A 14,533-nucleotide genomic window follows, 5' to 3' on the forward strand; every position below is an offset into this window, starting at 1 on the left:
AGAAATCTGTAATCTGCTGCTGTCGCTGTTTCTCTCTCATTGTGCTCCTCTTCAAGAGGTCCTCTCTGTGTCTGCAAATCTCCAGTAAGTATAATCCGAGGCATTTCTGATCGTGGTTTCTCATGAAGAGAGAGAAATGAAATGAAATGAAATGTTATATTAACGTCTTCAAAAGGTCAAAGTGACCTATGAGAGAGAGAGAGAGAGAGAGAGAGAGAGAGAGAGAGAGAGAGAGAGAGAGAGAGAGAGAGAGAGAGAGAGAGAGAGAGAGAGAGAGAGAATCTCCTGAACTAATCAACCTTGGCAATGAATAACTGATGTACAATACAATGAGATGCCAAAACTCTTAACACCCTCGCTGCAGCTCATGTTGGACATAAATAGTGTGACCAAGCCAATGAAGAAGCTACCATGGACACCCCAGCAAAAGATCCTTTCCACTGGATACACCTCGGATTTGCTACTCTCAACTTTGTACCTTAGAAGAATGCCATCTTGAGCATCGATTGCCTTTTAGAAAATTTGAACTGTAGACCACACTACGTCCAAGAATCCCCATTCGTGAATTGTGAACACATCACGTCCAAATACCCCTAGATAATGAAGTATGGAACACATCCTGTCCATAATCCGACCAACAACAATGGTTTGATACACTCATCCATAGTCTTTTTGATATGTTTAATTGGTTCCCTGCCAGATGCATGTGCCTTGAACTCTGACCCATGGGTTCAAACACCGATAACTTGAACTCCAACACGAGGGTCCAAATTGATTATACGGAGCACTGTTTTCCCCTCCGTGCCACTCACAAGCCTCTTTCTAGCTGAAGCTAGTGGCGGCATCTGTCATCTAACTAGAAATATGGTGCCCTGGACACTGTGGTCGCCACCACGTGTGCCATGCCGATCTCTATCAAATATTTATCACCGTTATCTTTGTCCAACTTGCCTATGTCTTTGTCTCTTTGTGAATTCTTGCTTTTGTATTTGACTTCAAACACCCCAGCCAAACAAAGCGTCATGTCACATTAATAACAAATGTTGTCAAACCTCGTGGGTACCAAGGCAGCTAACTGAGTACTGGTACTGCCGTCCTTGTAAAGCTTGCCTTTGCCTCTATCCTCTAGCGAACTCATCCATTTGCTTTTGGCCTCACAATCTCGAGCCAAACAATTTGTCGGTTTCCTTGAGAATTGGGGGTTGAGCATAGGCTGCTAACTGGATGGTGGACAATCTGCTATCCATAGCCATTTATTGGTTTTGGCGGATGTTGTTGGCGCTCGAGCAAGGGAAGGCCATGTTGAAGTTGCAAGATATAGATGCTTAAGTTCCGTCTCGAACGCCAAGGTCCGTACTATTCCACAAAGCCGCACCAAACTTCGAAATCCTCTGGTCACACCTACCCTTCCAAACTGCTCCAAAAGCAAGCTTCTCATTTCCTTCGCAAGCCTCGTTCACACTTCCCCAAGCTGCTCCTCAAGGATCTCTTACACCAATGAACTCTATTGCCTCTGCAAGTAAAGAATTGGGCTCCACCTTTCCTTGCTTCTCAAGCCAGTCCAGGGCAATTTTGACTCAAGTACCCTCCAATTTTACTGCTGCCCCCATCGATCCTTGCTTATGGCATTCAAAAACGTTGGGCTGCCAAGGGGGAGGAATCCATTGGGGGTCGACCACGTGTAGCTTTTTGGAGTGGGCGTTCTAATACACTAGCTGGCAGAGGAGAGATGGCGTTTCTGCGGGCGTTCTAAAATGTAGTTAAAAGCAGAGTGCTGGTTGAGGGTTGTGCTATTGAAAACGCTGCTGGCGATGCTTCTTCAATGAGCACCAAGGGGGCGATGGAGGGGTGGCAGCGGACACTCCAAAGCCTAGCGTTTTAGAACGCAAGGGGCTTTCGTACTCCCAGCTCAACTGGGCAGCGTTCCATAATGCTCCAAGACAGTCTCTCCTAGCGCTCCGAGTCCTCCAAAATGCCGATTGCAAGGAAACGCTGCACCTCTTCTGTTCCTCTTGGTGCTTGTCCTCGCTGAAGGTCATAGAGCCGTTTGCCCTAATACCATGTCAAAGTCGAGGATGCAGAAGCGTAGAGACCAAGGGGAGAGAGAGAGAGAGAGAGAGAGAGAGAGAGAGAGAGAGAGAGAGAGAGAGAGAGAGAGAGAGAGAGAGAGAGTCTCCTTAACCAATCAACCTTGGCAATGAATAACTGATGTACAATACAATTGGGGCTGAGGGTTGCTTATATATCAACCTCAGTAAATTGCCCTACCCAGACTTTGACAAATAAGTAAAATAAATACGTAAAAGCCAAATTAAATAATGGGATCACATTGGGCAGTTCACTTGAGAAGCCAAAACTCTTAACATTGGGATCTTAGACCCAGGGATACAAACAAAAGCCACGTGCGCAAAGCTAGTAGTCTCCTTAACAAACCAGAGGTAGGATTGGGTCAGCATGGCATGAATAGCGCCAAATTGGTCTTTGTGAAACTAGGAGGCTGCATGGGGGAGATTCGATCAAAGTGCAACAAGGTTGTTAGGTGCAGCGGAATGAATGTTTGCGCTTTGCTCAAGATGAGTGCTCCGAACTGTGCTCAAGGTTCCTTTTGTTCTTATGGAAGGGAGAGCCTTCCGTTCTTAATGAGAGAATGCTATGATCACAAACAAAGTGAATGGACACTGTGCGTGCAAGTGTCTGAGACTGAGAGATAGAGAGAGAAGAGAGATACGACACCAGAGACGGTGTCAAACCCTCCTCCGAAGGCCCCACTCTCGTCGGCGAGAGTGGTCTACTTATGATTGCACAAACTGGTACAATGGGAATGCATGTGACTGGTGCAAGTCTAGGCTATGTCAGCGATGACGACACTGACCTAAGGGCTGAAATCTGCAATCTTTTATCTGCTGTCCAAAAACGCTATGGGCTGAAATCTGCTACAATCCAAAAACGCTGATTTGGGGGGCTGTTTCTGTGGGTCTTTGTCGCTGAAAATCTGCAGTTTAGGGCTGAAAACTGAGGTTTCTTTAGGCTGAAACTTGATGGTCTTTCGGGGCTGAATCTGCTACTCCTTAGGGGCTGAACTTGCAGGTGCTTCAATGTTGAACACGCCCTACTGAAACTGCCAAAAAGTGCTAGGTGATGAAGGTTCTCAAAAACGCTAGCTGATGGTATGTGTGGCGATGATGCTGATGCAAAATGCTAGGCTTGGGAATGTCCTGGCGGTGATGCTGAATGTGAAAACGCTAGGGGATGCTGCTTATTCTGGCGATAATCTCCTTGATGAGAAAACGCTAGGAAGAGAGGTAGTCTTGCTTGGAGGTAAAGTCCACCACGGTCTTGCTTGAGAAGGTGCCTGCTGAGCTTGGCTATGTTGCCTCTTTTGCCAAATAGTGCTAGCTCTAGTTTGCTTATATACAAACTTGGCAAGATTGCCCTACCTACTTTCCAACAAAAGTCACTTAAAAATAAAAAGCGAAAAATGTCAAAAATAGGGAAAATAGGCTAAAATCACTGGAAAATTCCCCTAACTGGTTCTAATGGATTTTGATGGGAATGCTTATGATCATGTTGTGTGCAACCAGAGGATATGCATCTATACTAAGTGACTGGGAATGCACGGTCTGCGAACAGACTCACAAAAGTGCCAGATCACTTCCTATTCTAGACTGACTTGACTGAACTGAACCCTTGTCGTGCTATAGCTTGTCCACGGACACATAGGGTTGGATTGGTCTTTGACATGCCCTCCTTTTCAAAGTGAGGTACTGGTACGGAACTGTATGGCGTCGAGGGAGATCGCCAATAGCATCCGGAATCCTGGAAGGGACTCTTCTCTGGCCCACTCTGATGTGTGGGTCATGCGGTACTTGAACTTCATAAAGGTCTGCAACGCTTGCTTCTTTGGGCCGCACCAAAAGCGACACAAAGTCTTCTGTGGCTCCTTCAATGCTTCAACTTCGTCGAGAGTCATGCTTCTTTCTTCTTCAAGAATCTCCATGGCTGAAAATTCCTGAAACCATTTCCAACACAAAACCATGAACATACCTATTCCATGTAAAGTGAGTGGAAAAAATATCGTCTTCCTCAAAGACTGTGCATGCAATGTCGATGAACCAATAGACGGAGGACCAAACCGTTCACCACACACACGCAAACAATGATATCGAATCTTTCTCTTATGATCTAGAGCAATCAACTGTGGCAATTACAACGGAAATGCCCATGCTTAGCGCTCATACTTTCATGTGCTCTTTCTACAAATGTGTCATGCCAAGGAAGAGACGTGGAATGTGACTTCCTTGAATGCATGCTTTTCAGCTTTTCATGAACAATCCGTGTACATTCGTGCTCAACATACGATATGTCATGCCTAGGAAAAGGGATCACATAAAGACGCTGATTAAAATATAGGAAACGATCACGAATGAAACACTCGTACAATGCGTGCGTATCAATCATGCGAACACATAATACTTCCTGTAAGGGTTCTTTGGACCTAGGCTCGAGAGCCAAGATCGGTTCTTCCTGAAGGGTTCTTGGGACCTAGGCTCGAGAGCCAAGATCGGTTCTTCGTGATTGATCGTCTCTGCAATGAGGTTAGCTTCACTAGAGAAAGTATCAACTAACACATCATCCTTCTTGTGAACAATCACATCTTATTCATGCAACTCATCATGCTTGTGAGAAATCACATTTTGATCATGCAAATCATCATGCTCGTGAGAAATCACATGTACAATGGGAATGCATGTCACCGGCATAGTCCCAGATTGCATCAGTCCATTGCATCGTCATTGTACCACTTTGTGCAATCAAAAGTAGACCACTCTCGCCGACAAGAGTGGGGCCTTCGGAGGAGGGTTTTAAAACGTCTCTTGTGTCGTATCTCTCTTACACTAGTCCTCTTGGCTCTCCAAGTTAGGAGGAGGATCCTTGAATACCTTTTGGAGAGAAGCTGCTAGAAAGAGGAATCTCCAAGCTCGCACATATCTAGGATGACGTTAACTTCTGGTGGGAGGATGTGGACCAATCGGTGATGTAGTTTGAATTTAAATTAAAGGCTACTGATCAATAGAGTTTCAAAAGTATTGTGCAGTAGCCCAATGCATGCCGCCGGGACAGAGCTCAATTGGAAAGCTTGGCATTGGCCCAAAGACATAATTTTTGCTCTTACAAACACTCTAGGAACTTATAACAAGGTGATCTGTAAAGCAGATTAGTTCACTTTGCTCATCAAATTATGGAGGATAAATTGACCAGAAGAGAAGTGGCTGAAGTATGCAAACAACATTTGGGAGGTAAAATGGCCAAGCTCAATGAAGATCTTCACTTGGAAGGTATTGTGGGGGGCGATCCGAACTGGGAATAAGGTTTTTGCGAGAGGTCTTGACACAGACACTTGCTCTGGATTCAAAGTTGCTATGGAGGATCCCTTGTATCTGTTTAAAGATTGCCCTTCTTGATGGGGCCTTGCCACCAAAGTGTTTAAATGGGTGTAAAAGACATGGAAGGTGCTCTTCTTTAGGAATGACTTAGCTCTCAGAGTGAGAAATTTTCAGAACCAAGCAACTCTAGTGTGCACATAACTAACCAACTATTGCTATCTAAAATAGATTTAGAAATCCCGGTTCCTACGGGTCTTTGAGAGACAGTCTGTGGTAGCTCAATTCAAGGATATCGTGTGTGAAAGCATTGAGGTTATATCTACTTAATCGGATCTAAAGTATGGCGAGTTGTTCAGGCCGAAGAATGGAATCAGGCATCAAGTTGCATCGGCTCCTCGGTTTATGCCCTCTAGGAGAGAACAAATTGTTGCGCCCGCCCCTCCCCCCCCCCTCTCAAACCGACCCCACCCCACAAAAAGAAAAAAAAACCATTTTTATGTCTCTATATTGCTGCGAGTTTTACCTATCTTGTATCATTGCTAATTTGTGGAAGAGAAGAACATTAGTGAAGATTCACAACATGTAGGTAATTCTTAACAGGTTCTACACCAATAATAGAGGAAGAGGTAGAGGATATGGTGTAGGCCATGGTTATGAAAATAAAAAACAGGGTAGTCTGCACATTTTTGAAAATCAAAGGAAAACTACAAGTGGTAGAGGAAACTTCCAACATGAGGGGAGTCAAAGAGGTCATGGAAACTTTCTCATAAATCATGTGAAGCATAATGGCAAGGGATGCTAGACATACTGGCACTGTATTGCGCCGCCGCCTTGTTTCCCTCCTCCCTCTCCTATAGGTGGTATATTCTCCAACAACTTCGCACATCCAAGGCTCACCTCTTAAGGAAAAAGTGATGCAATCCCGGCAACGGAACCATGAAACTAGTTTTGAACCTTATTAAAGGGCAACAAACTTTAGCTTTCACCCGAATATAAACCGTCTAACTTTCCCTGTACTTTATGACACAAAGAAACTTCACAATTGAACCTGTAATTGGAATTCACCACTTGAAAACAATTCACGATGTCACAAGACGGGCACCACGTGCCAATAGAAAGGAACAGATTGAACAAACTTTTAGCACTTCAATAACAACTGAAACTAAAAGAGAGAGAGAGCACACGTGACACGGAGTGGCGGAATTCCGTCCCAGAGAGTACTGGCAGAGAACCTTGGCGTCCCTTTCGGTATTTCTTATATTACTTGAACTCAGTACAATGCCGGTACTCGCGCTCTGCACCTTCAAATTAGCCAGCATAAATCACGAAAATCTGTACAGGCTGCCACGTAAGCATAGTTAGCGTGAAACGCGGAAATCCGTATAGGCTACCACGTCAGCAGAGTCAGCGTGAAACGCGGAAATCCGTACAGACTGCCACGTCAGGAAGTCAGCACAAAATCCGAGCGTCCGTATAGCCTACTGCCACGTCATCAGCTGAACAGACCTGTGCTGTGTGTGTGTGGGTGCTGCTTTATTTACTCTCTTTAGGTCACTTGGGCCCCATCGAACGGGTCCCATAAGTTGGCGGGAACTTTTTAAAAAACAGACCCACTTGGCGAGGATCTGTAAGTTGATGAGAACTGCTATGGTTTATGCCCCTCGGTCAGGATCTGCAAGTTGGCTCCGTTCTTCAGTGGCTTGACATGTCAACAGTTTGTGACACATGACTTGGTAGCTAGAGCGTTCCCAAGTAGACGACACCTTGTAGGCCCCAAAGACCGGTGCCCCTTTTCAGTATTTCTATATTCAATTGCACAGAATCGACCCAAACACTTCCACCAAACTCTCACCAAGCTGTCCAAAGCTGTCAAGGGCTGAAATTGCAGGCTTTTGACCCGAATTTCGCAACAGACCGGTGCTCCCTTGCATTTTAGAAGCTTTCTGGTGAGCTGCAGATCAATTCCAGCATGTTGTAATTTCTTGTGTTGGTCATTGTTTGGTGCCCAAGCCCCGTAGAAGCACCCCAAGGCTTCCCCGAGGCTCCCTTAGTGTTGTCTTGCAGCTTAGGTACGAAACCCTGAACCTCTCCTCTTGAAATCGCAAACGTTCTTGATTGCATGCATCCGTGGCACGTGCCTATCCTTGCATCAATAAAGTCGTACACCATGAACGCGCATTTCCTTTTAAGAAAATGGCTGCTTTCCGAACCTTCGAAGTCTTTGTAAAATTCCCCCTCTGCATACGCAATATCATAGTATTGAACGAAGGTAAGAGCCTTCGTCTTGTTCAAAACCACCGAAAACTTTAGTGTTGCATCACCTTCTTTGTAAGGTTTCGGTTTAGATTGTTACAGGGAAGTGTCTGCAACATTCGTACATTGGTTGGGATCATCTATGCTCCTTGGCCCTTAGCATTTTGGCTTCGCGGTGCCATGTTTGCTTGCTGATTGGAAAACCCAGCCATATCAAAATTGCCCCAAACTAGCCCTAAGTACTCTGAAACCCTGGTTGTAAGCCGATATTACCATACATGGGGTTTGGGATCACGCCTTTCATACCCCCCAAACAGTATTCCTTGCATATATTGTTGATTTTCAGGAGCATAACCAGCCATGCTTTGAAACACAGATCCACCTCCAAAATACTTAGGATGTACCGAAGGTGGTGGTGTAAACACTTGATGCATAGCTTGGAAAGTAGTCCCCTGTCCATTTAGACGAATATTTGGACACTCAGAGGTGGCTGGCTGAACTGATATAGCCCGGGGAATTGGCATCCTAGCCACTTGTTCATGGACAGAAAAGGTTTGCCTTGGAGCCTAAAATGACTCGGCAATATGCAAATGCTCCGTGTCTTGCCAGGTTGCATTTGGGACTTGCCCTTGAGCCTCAACGGGCTCAACTGGATGAGAATGTTTCCTTGCCTATTGTGACATTGGTGGAGCTTGCAGAAACTCCATAAACCTGGGATTTTGCATCAGCCGGGTAAACACATACACAACAACTACCAATTGTATCCTCAAACGTATTCTCATCTAGTTGCCTAGTCATTATCGCTCGAGCTTGTGGCACATTCTCATCAATAAAAGGTACAGACAGTGGTATCCGTGAACTTTTGTCAACCTCATGCACTGTATGCTATTATGTTTGTCCTGTGAAGAAGAACCCTCTTCTCTGGTGTCACCCATCCTGTCAGCCATAACAGAATTCCAAGTATTTGTGCTTTATGTCTTCGACCAAAACGAACCAAGGCCTTCTTCTTGAGAAAAAAGTGATGTAGTCCCGGCAATGGAATCATGAAACCAGCTTGTAGCCTTACTAAGGGGCGGTAAACTTTAGCTTTCACCCGAATATAAATCATCCTTTCCTGTATTGTCTGACACAAAGAAACTTCACAATTGTACCTATAACTAAAATTCACCACTTCAAAACAATTCACAACTAGGTAGCTAGAGTGCTCCCAAGTAGATAACACCTTGTGGGCCCCAAAGATTGGCGTCCCTTTCTGTATTTCTTTATTCAATTGCAAATAAACGACTTGAATACTTTCACCAAACTCTCAACAAGCTGTCCAAACCTGTCAAGGGATGAAATTGCAGGTTTTTGACCCAATTTCGGCGGCATAACGTCGCCAAACACCTTTAGGTCAAAAGTACATGTCTAGGACGGTTTCCCTTGCATTTTAGAAGCTTTCCGGTGAGCTGCAGGTCAGTTCCAGCATGCTGTAATTCCCTGTTTTGGTCACTGTCAGGTGCCCAAAGCCTTGTATTAGAACCCCAAGGGTTCCCTGAGGCTCCCTTGATGTTGTCTTGCAATTTAGGTGTGAAACCCTTAACCTGCAAATAAACACAACAGGCGGTATATTTCTGTTTTGGATCGTTTTGAGCGGAGCAAACACGTCTATGCGTGTCTCAAAAGCTCCCGCACGCAATGGGACATTTCCCCTTTGATTTGGACAAGTTTTCACGTGAGCTCTCTGTTTTTGCAATTTGTCACGATACAACTGTGCGTACCTATGGGATATTAGCAATCAACTAATCCGGTTCTTGTTCAGAAGGCTCTTGCCTTGGTAAAAACGCATAAAACCTCACAGAAGTGTACATGTTCATCTGAGAAGCCCAAGTAGTGGGGCATTACCATATGTGCAATAGGGAGACAGAGATGCACAAGAGTAAATCATCACATCACATGAGACAAGGAAGAAGGCAAAATTTCCATTAAAGCTGTGATCACCTGCACCTACTTCTCACACACACATTGTACTCACAATGAGTCAAAATCAGCCCCTCTCAAATTTGGGCACCTCCTCTTGAGATTGGACCTCAAGCGGCTCTCCTTCAGCTATGTGTCCACTTTGCTCCTTTTGGCTTAATTCCTAGTGCCCACCAACTTATAAAGTCTTGCCGAGGGGCCTGAATGACTTTAAGTGAGCCTAGCCCAATGTAATAGGGAGTGGGTGGAACACAGCCCAAACGTTCTGAAACGGAGACGCCGTTCCGGAACAAGGTGTAACCGGAACGGGGGGAATGGCGGAACAGGCAAAAGTAGGCATTTGGGGGCAGATTTGGGGCAGTTTCAGGGCAGGTTTGGGGGCAGTTCTGGGGTTGTTTTGGAGTTGATTTGGGACTAAGTTGAATGGTGGTAACTCAAGCCTTACTTTAGTCAACTGTTCCGGCCTCGTTCCTGTTCTGGGCCCCCCTTCTCCTACCCGTTCCCGTCCCGTTCCGGACCCTCCCCTTCTCGTTTCCCGTTCCCGTTCCAGGTAACTATGGGGCCCTAGCCACCTTTTTACTAGTCCGATTCCAGTGCCGATTGGCCCAACCATGTCGTGGCTGCATGGCCTTGACTCCTGCGGGTGAAACTCTTGGCCAACGGCCATTTCACTCTTGCCATGCAATGTCCGGGCAGTTATGATTTCAAAAAGAGGGTCCCAAAAATCAAGGGAAAGAAACCAACAAATAAACTTAGTGTCTGTCATAGTCTCATGACAACATGAATAATTGGTAGACAAACAAATTGCTCGCTACTACCTTGACCATTCACAACAAGGTTGTTGACATAGTAATGTTGGCCCTTGTGGAGTTGTTGTTGCTTGTTCATTAGCCATTGACAATTTGATGGGAGTCCACAACATGGGAGTCTTTTCTTGTCGTGATATGGAGGGGACTTATAAGAAGTTTTATAAACGTGGGATTTTGTATCCAACTGTTTAGTACGCAAAACACTAGGCGTTGATAGTTGGTTCTACTTTTTGTATTTATAGCTCAGTCACACGATGTTGTAATGAGTTGTAACCTATGCATGGAATCTAACATTACACATGTAGAGTGAAAGAGAGGAAATGGTAAAGGTCGACACCATATTGGTCCCAAAGATGGTGCCAGTTTCTTTTTTATTCTATCACAAAGTGGAATCGTTCTATTAGCTAAACGTCTACATCAACCTCCACAAGGAGGGAGTATGTACAAGGAGAGAAGTCTCTCCCAAGATGGAAATGTAATGTACAATGGCTACACAATAAAATGAGAGGGGGTGGAATGCCAACAAACAGGTGGCATGTAATGCAAGCAAAGATCATGTTGCACGTTGAAGAAGGGCCTAGCCGCAAAGGGCTAATAAAGGCATGGCGTCAGCTCAGCCCCAATCTGACTTCAGAGCGTTGTAGCTTAGGAGCTGTGAGGAGCAAGGAAAAGCCGTGGAAAAGGAATTTGAGGATAAGGATTTTCCCTTCTTGTGCTGGTACTACACCCCTTTTCGGAGTTTTGAGGGGCATCAGTAACAATCTCCAGTTTCGGTGATTTTTATGGGAGGTCATGCAGTTGAAGATTATGTGCAGTTCATTCGACAGATTTCTATTTGGGGAGCATTTCAGCCTCCATTTTGGAGCTATAGGGTTTTTGTTGGATCTCGAAGTGCTGTCCGATGTGGCACAACTGGAAACCGGTTGCACCCACGTAAAAAGAAATCCCCCCCCCCTAAAGCCCCCCCTTCTTTTGTAACAAATTATAATCATGTGTGAAGCCCATGTTCAGCCAACGCCCCTATGCTAGTGGTTAAGCATGGGCCTCTCTACGTGCTCGACCCTGGGGTCGTGCAGGCTAGAAGTGTGGTGCTGATTAATCAAATGTCTGTGGTTAATCAAAATGTGTGATTGAACAATCATTTTTGGTTGTACACACCCTTCCGTTTATCTGTGGAGGCAACTGGCAACTGGGTGAGCGGGTCACCTCCCCGCCACTTGTTGAGCACACAGACTGCCCAACTCATAGGCAGTTTGATATCTATCTAGAGCCAAGTTACAGGGCTTTCGCATGCACGAATTCTTAAGGGTCGGATTTCTGTATGAGGCAGTTGGGAACTTTTTCTTGGCTCATACCAATATTGAATCGATGTGTCAAATTCACCAGCTCACCTGGCACAGACTATCACTAGATTTGATGTGTTGGAGCTCTGTCCTATGTTCTGTGTTGTATGTGTTGTGACTATTCGTGTACTTGTGGAATCTGATGCAACAATGTCAACTTACACAAACTAGGATGTCTTATATACACAAGGTTTGCATGAGTTAAGGGATGAAGTCTGCAACGTTCTCATTCTATGGAGTGTACGCATGTATGTCATCTTCACTATTGATTGTCAGGTGGCTTCTCTCAGCTACAATCAAATCAGACATGCCGGCGTGCCGCTACGGAAGCTGGAATTGATATATCTTCACAGCAATATTTTGAGCCAGTTTTGCAGTGTATCCCTAGAAGCTCTGCCATTGGTCGTCTTTGCACTTGTCCGCTTTTGCTGGTAGAGCTTTGGTTGTGAACCAGGTGCTTCTAGCTACTGCTTGGTATACGATATCATCTGGATGCTACATCCAGGGTGTTATCTTGGCTGTGGCTCCTGGTTCACACTTTCTTGTGCTGGGTGGCTTCGATGGCATTAGAGACACTTGCCCTCAGGTTGCATGGCTTGCTGTTATTATACCTTGGAAGGATATGGAGAACTGGGTATGGTCAATCTGAAGGTGTGGATCTGTATGGGATCTTTTCCTTGGGGACGAGCCTTGGAAGCAATCATGACTTTGATTGTGCATCGGGCACTTCTAGCTTCTGCTTTGTATACTGCATCTCTATGGATGCAGCATTCAGGGGTATTGTGCCCCGGGAAGATGGAGAATTGGGTATGCTTAATCCAGAGCTGCAGATGTGTGCTTTGCTTTCCAAGCTCATTGTACGGGATCTTGTCCTTGGAGATGAGTCTCGGAAGCAGTTCTCGGAATATCGCGGATTGGATGTTCATACTCGTGGAGCGACAGAGTGCAAAGGGGGGTCCTATATTCAGAGGCGGTTCATTACAAGCTGCGCTGCTTTTTGTTGGGTGTAGATGAAGTATGCTATGCACCAAGTGAAACCATCTTTACCTCGGATTTCTGGTTAGCATTGATGTATGCCTGCAGCAGCAATTTGAGCCAGTCTACCAGTTTGAAGCTGCCATTGGTCATTTTTGTACTTGGCCATTGCTGGTAGAACTTTGATTGTGAGCCAGGTGCTTCTAGTTACTGCTTGGTATATTAGATCTTTCTTGCATCCAGGGGTAATATCTTATTTGTGGCGCCTGGGCTGCAATTCTTCTGTTGGGTGGCTCCGATGGCCTAGAGACACCCACCCTCAGGTTGCATGGCTTCCCCAATAGGATGGAGGATTGGTCCAGACCAGCCCAAGCCGCAGTCTGAGGAGTAGTGGATAGTTGCGTGTGTGCTGTATTCAAAACAGCTTAGTTATGTGATTGAGAACAGGCCTAGGCACTTAGTGCAGGCAATACCAAGCAAATTATGACTTGCAAACTATTCACAATAACTTTTATTTGGATTGCACAATCCAAATTAATTAGCACTATCCGTCATTGATTGTTCCCAAAAAATTTATGTGTTACGATGAAGCTTTTGTGTTGGTTGAAAGTCTTAACATTACGAAAGTTTTGTGTGGTCAAGTTTCTGTTGGTTTGTGACATCGAGTAATTGATGATCATTTCAAGGCTCAAATGCTTCTACGATCGCTGTTGATGATTGGTGTTTTCTCTGGAGCCATGCTGGGAGCTATGGGAACTTGTTTTTCATTGTTCTTTCCTCGTTTCTTTACGAATGATGCAGCAGTCATCATGCAGGTTGATGTTAATCTGGTACATTTACTGACACAATCAATAGGCATACACTTGGTTATGATTATGGAGTCAATTTAATTCTTTCAGATGCAAGAAGTAATCCTGCCTTTTCTGTGGGGTTTACTGATAACTCCACCTCTTCTCTCCCTTGAAGGAACACTTCTGGTAAACTAGCTCCACCTTGAGTTTCTTTTTTCTGGGACTTAATTTGGTATTGCTGCTAGTGATTCAAGTTTTTTCCCCCCCCCAGGCAGGTCGAGACCTAACATATCTTAGCCTAAGCATGATTGCTTGCGTTCTTGGAAGTTCAAGTTTGTTGATGGTAATAACACTCCACTGTTGGATGTTGCACATGCACACTTTTGTTTTTGACATTTGTGTTCTGAAGCAAAACTTCTGCAGGTAGGCCAAAAAATGGAATGGGGACTTGCAGGCATTTGGTGGACGGTGGCTTGTTTTCAGATGGTGAGTGTGCTTAAGAACTATCAATCAGTGGCTATATTACGAACCCGAGTGTACATTGCATCTCTCTCTCTCTCTCTCTCTCTCTCTCTCTGTGAAGAACAGACAGAGGAGCAGCGAACAGTGGAGAGGTCTGCCCGCACTACTGGCATTCTCATAGACCGAGACTTTCGCCTGGCAGTGACACGTGGCACGGATACGGGTGATAGTCTAGCCGACACAAGGCCAGCTCACCACCACCACAGTTTGGAGATAGACTTAGCTAGACTTGATATTTTGTGAGCCGTTGGTGGCTCAATGGTTGTATATATCGTAGTTGTTTTGAGTCACGGGGATCATCATCTACTTTGTAGGCTTTTTGACACTCTTGTGGCTTCAGCTATGCTTTACGCAGTTCAGATTTGGGGACCCTAAGTGGACCACCATGGCAGTTCTGGTAACACTGATGGATGGAGATGTATGGACAGGCCTTTAGTCTCTATGATCTCCGAGGATGATTCTGGCTAAGGCCTAGTGTGGTATAGATTGGTTATGCA

The 14,533-nt window shown here is 45.2% G+C and overlaps 1 protein-coding gene across 6 annotated transcripts in view; it reads left to right on the forward strand.

Moving 5' to 3' along the window:
* The window catches only part of LOC147436976 (protein DETOXIFICATION 46, chloroplastic-like), a 177,621-nt gene that overhangs the window by 133,061 nt on the left and 30,027 nt on the right, over positions 1 to 14,533 (forward strand). For 3 of the 6 annotated variants that reach the window (XM_086486376.1, XM_086486372.1, XM_086486373.1), the window contains 4 exons: positions 13,410 to 13,538; positions 13,623 to 13,700; positions 13,786 to 13,857; positions 13,938 to 14,000. In XM_086486376.1, the coding sequence (XP_086342502.1) occupies positions 13,410 to 13,538; positions 13,623 to 13,700; positions 13,786 to 13,857; positions 13,938 to 14,000 (342 nt within the window). The remainder of the gene's footprint in view (positions 1 to 13,409; positions 13,539 to 13,622; positions 13,701 to 13,785; positions 13,858 to 13,937; positions 14,001 to 14,533) is intronic. The other 3 variants (XM_086486374.1, XM_086486375.1, XM_086486377.1) reach the window with 2 other exon arrangements.

Source organism: Adiantum capillus-veneris, chromosome 17 (assembly GCF_014529385.1).
Source record: "Adiantum capillus-veneris isolate H3 chromosome 17, ASM1452938v2, whole genome shotgun sequence".
In the NCBI taxonomy this organism is placed as follows: domain Eukaryota; kingdom Viridiplantae; phylum Streptophyta; class Polypodiopsida; order Polypodiales; family Pteridaceae; genus Adiantum; species Adiantum capillus-veneris.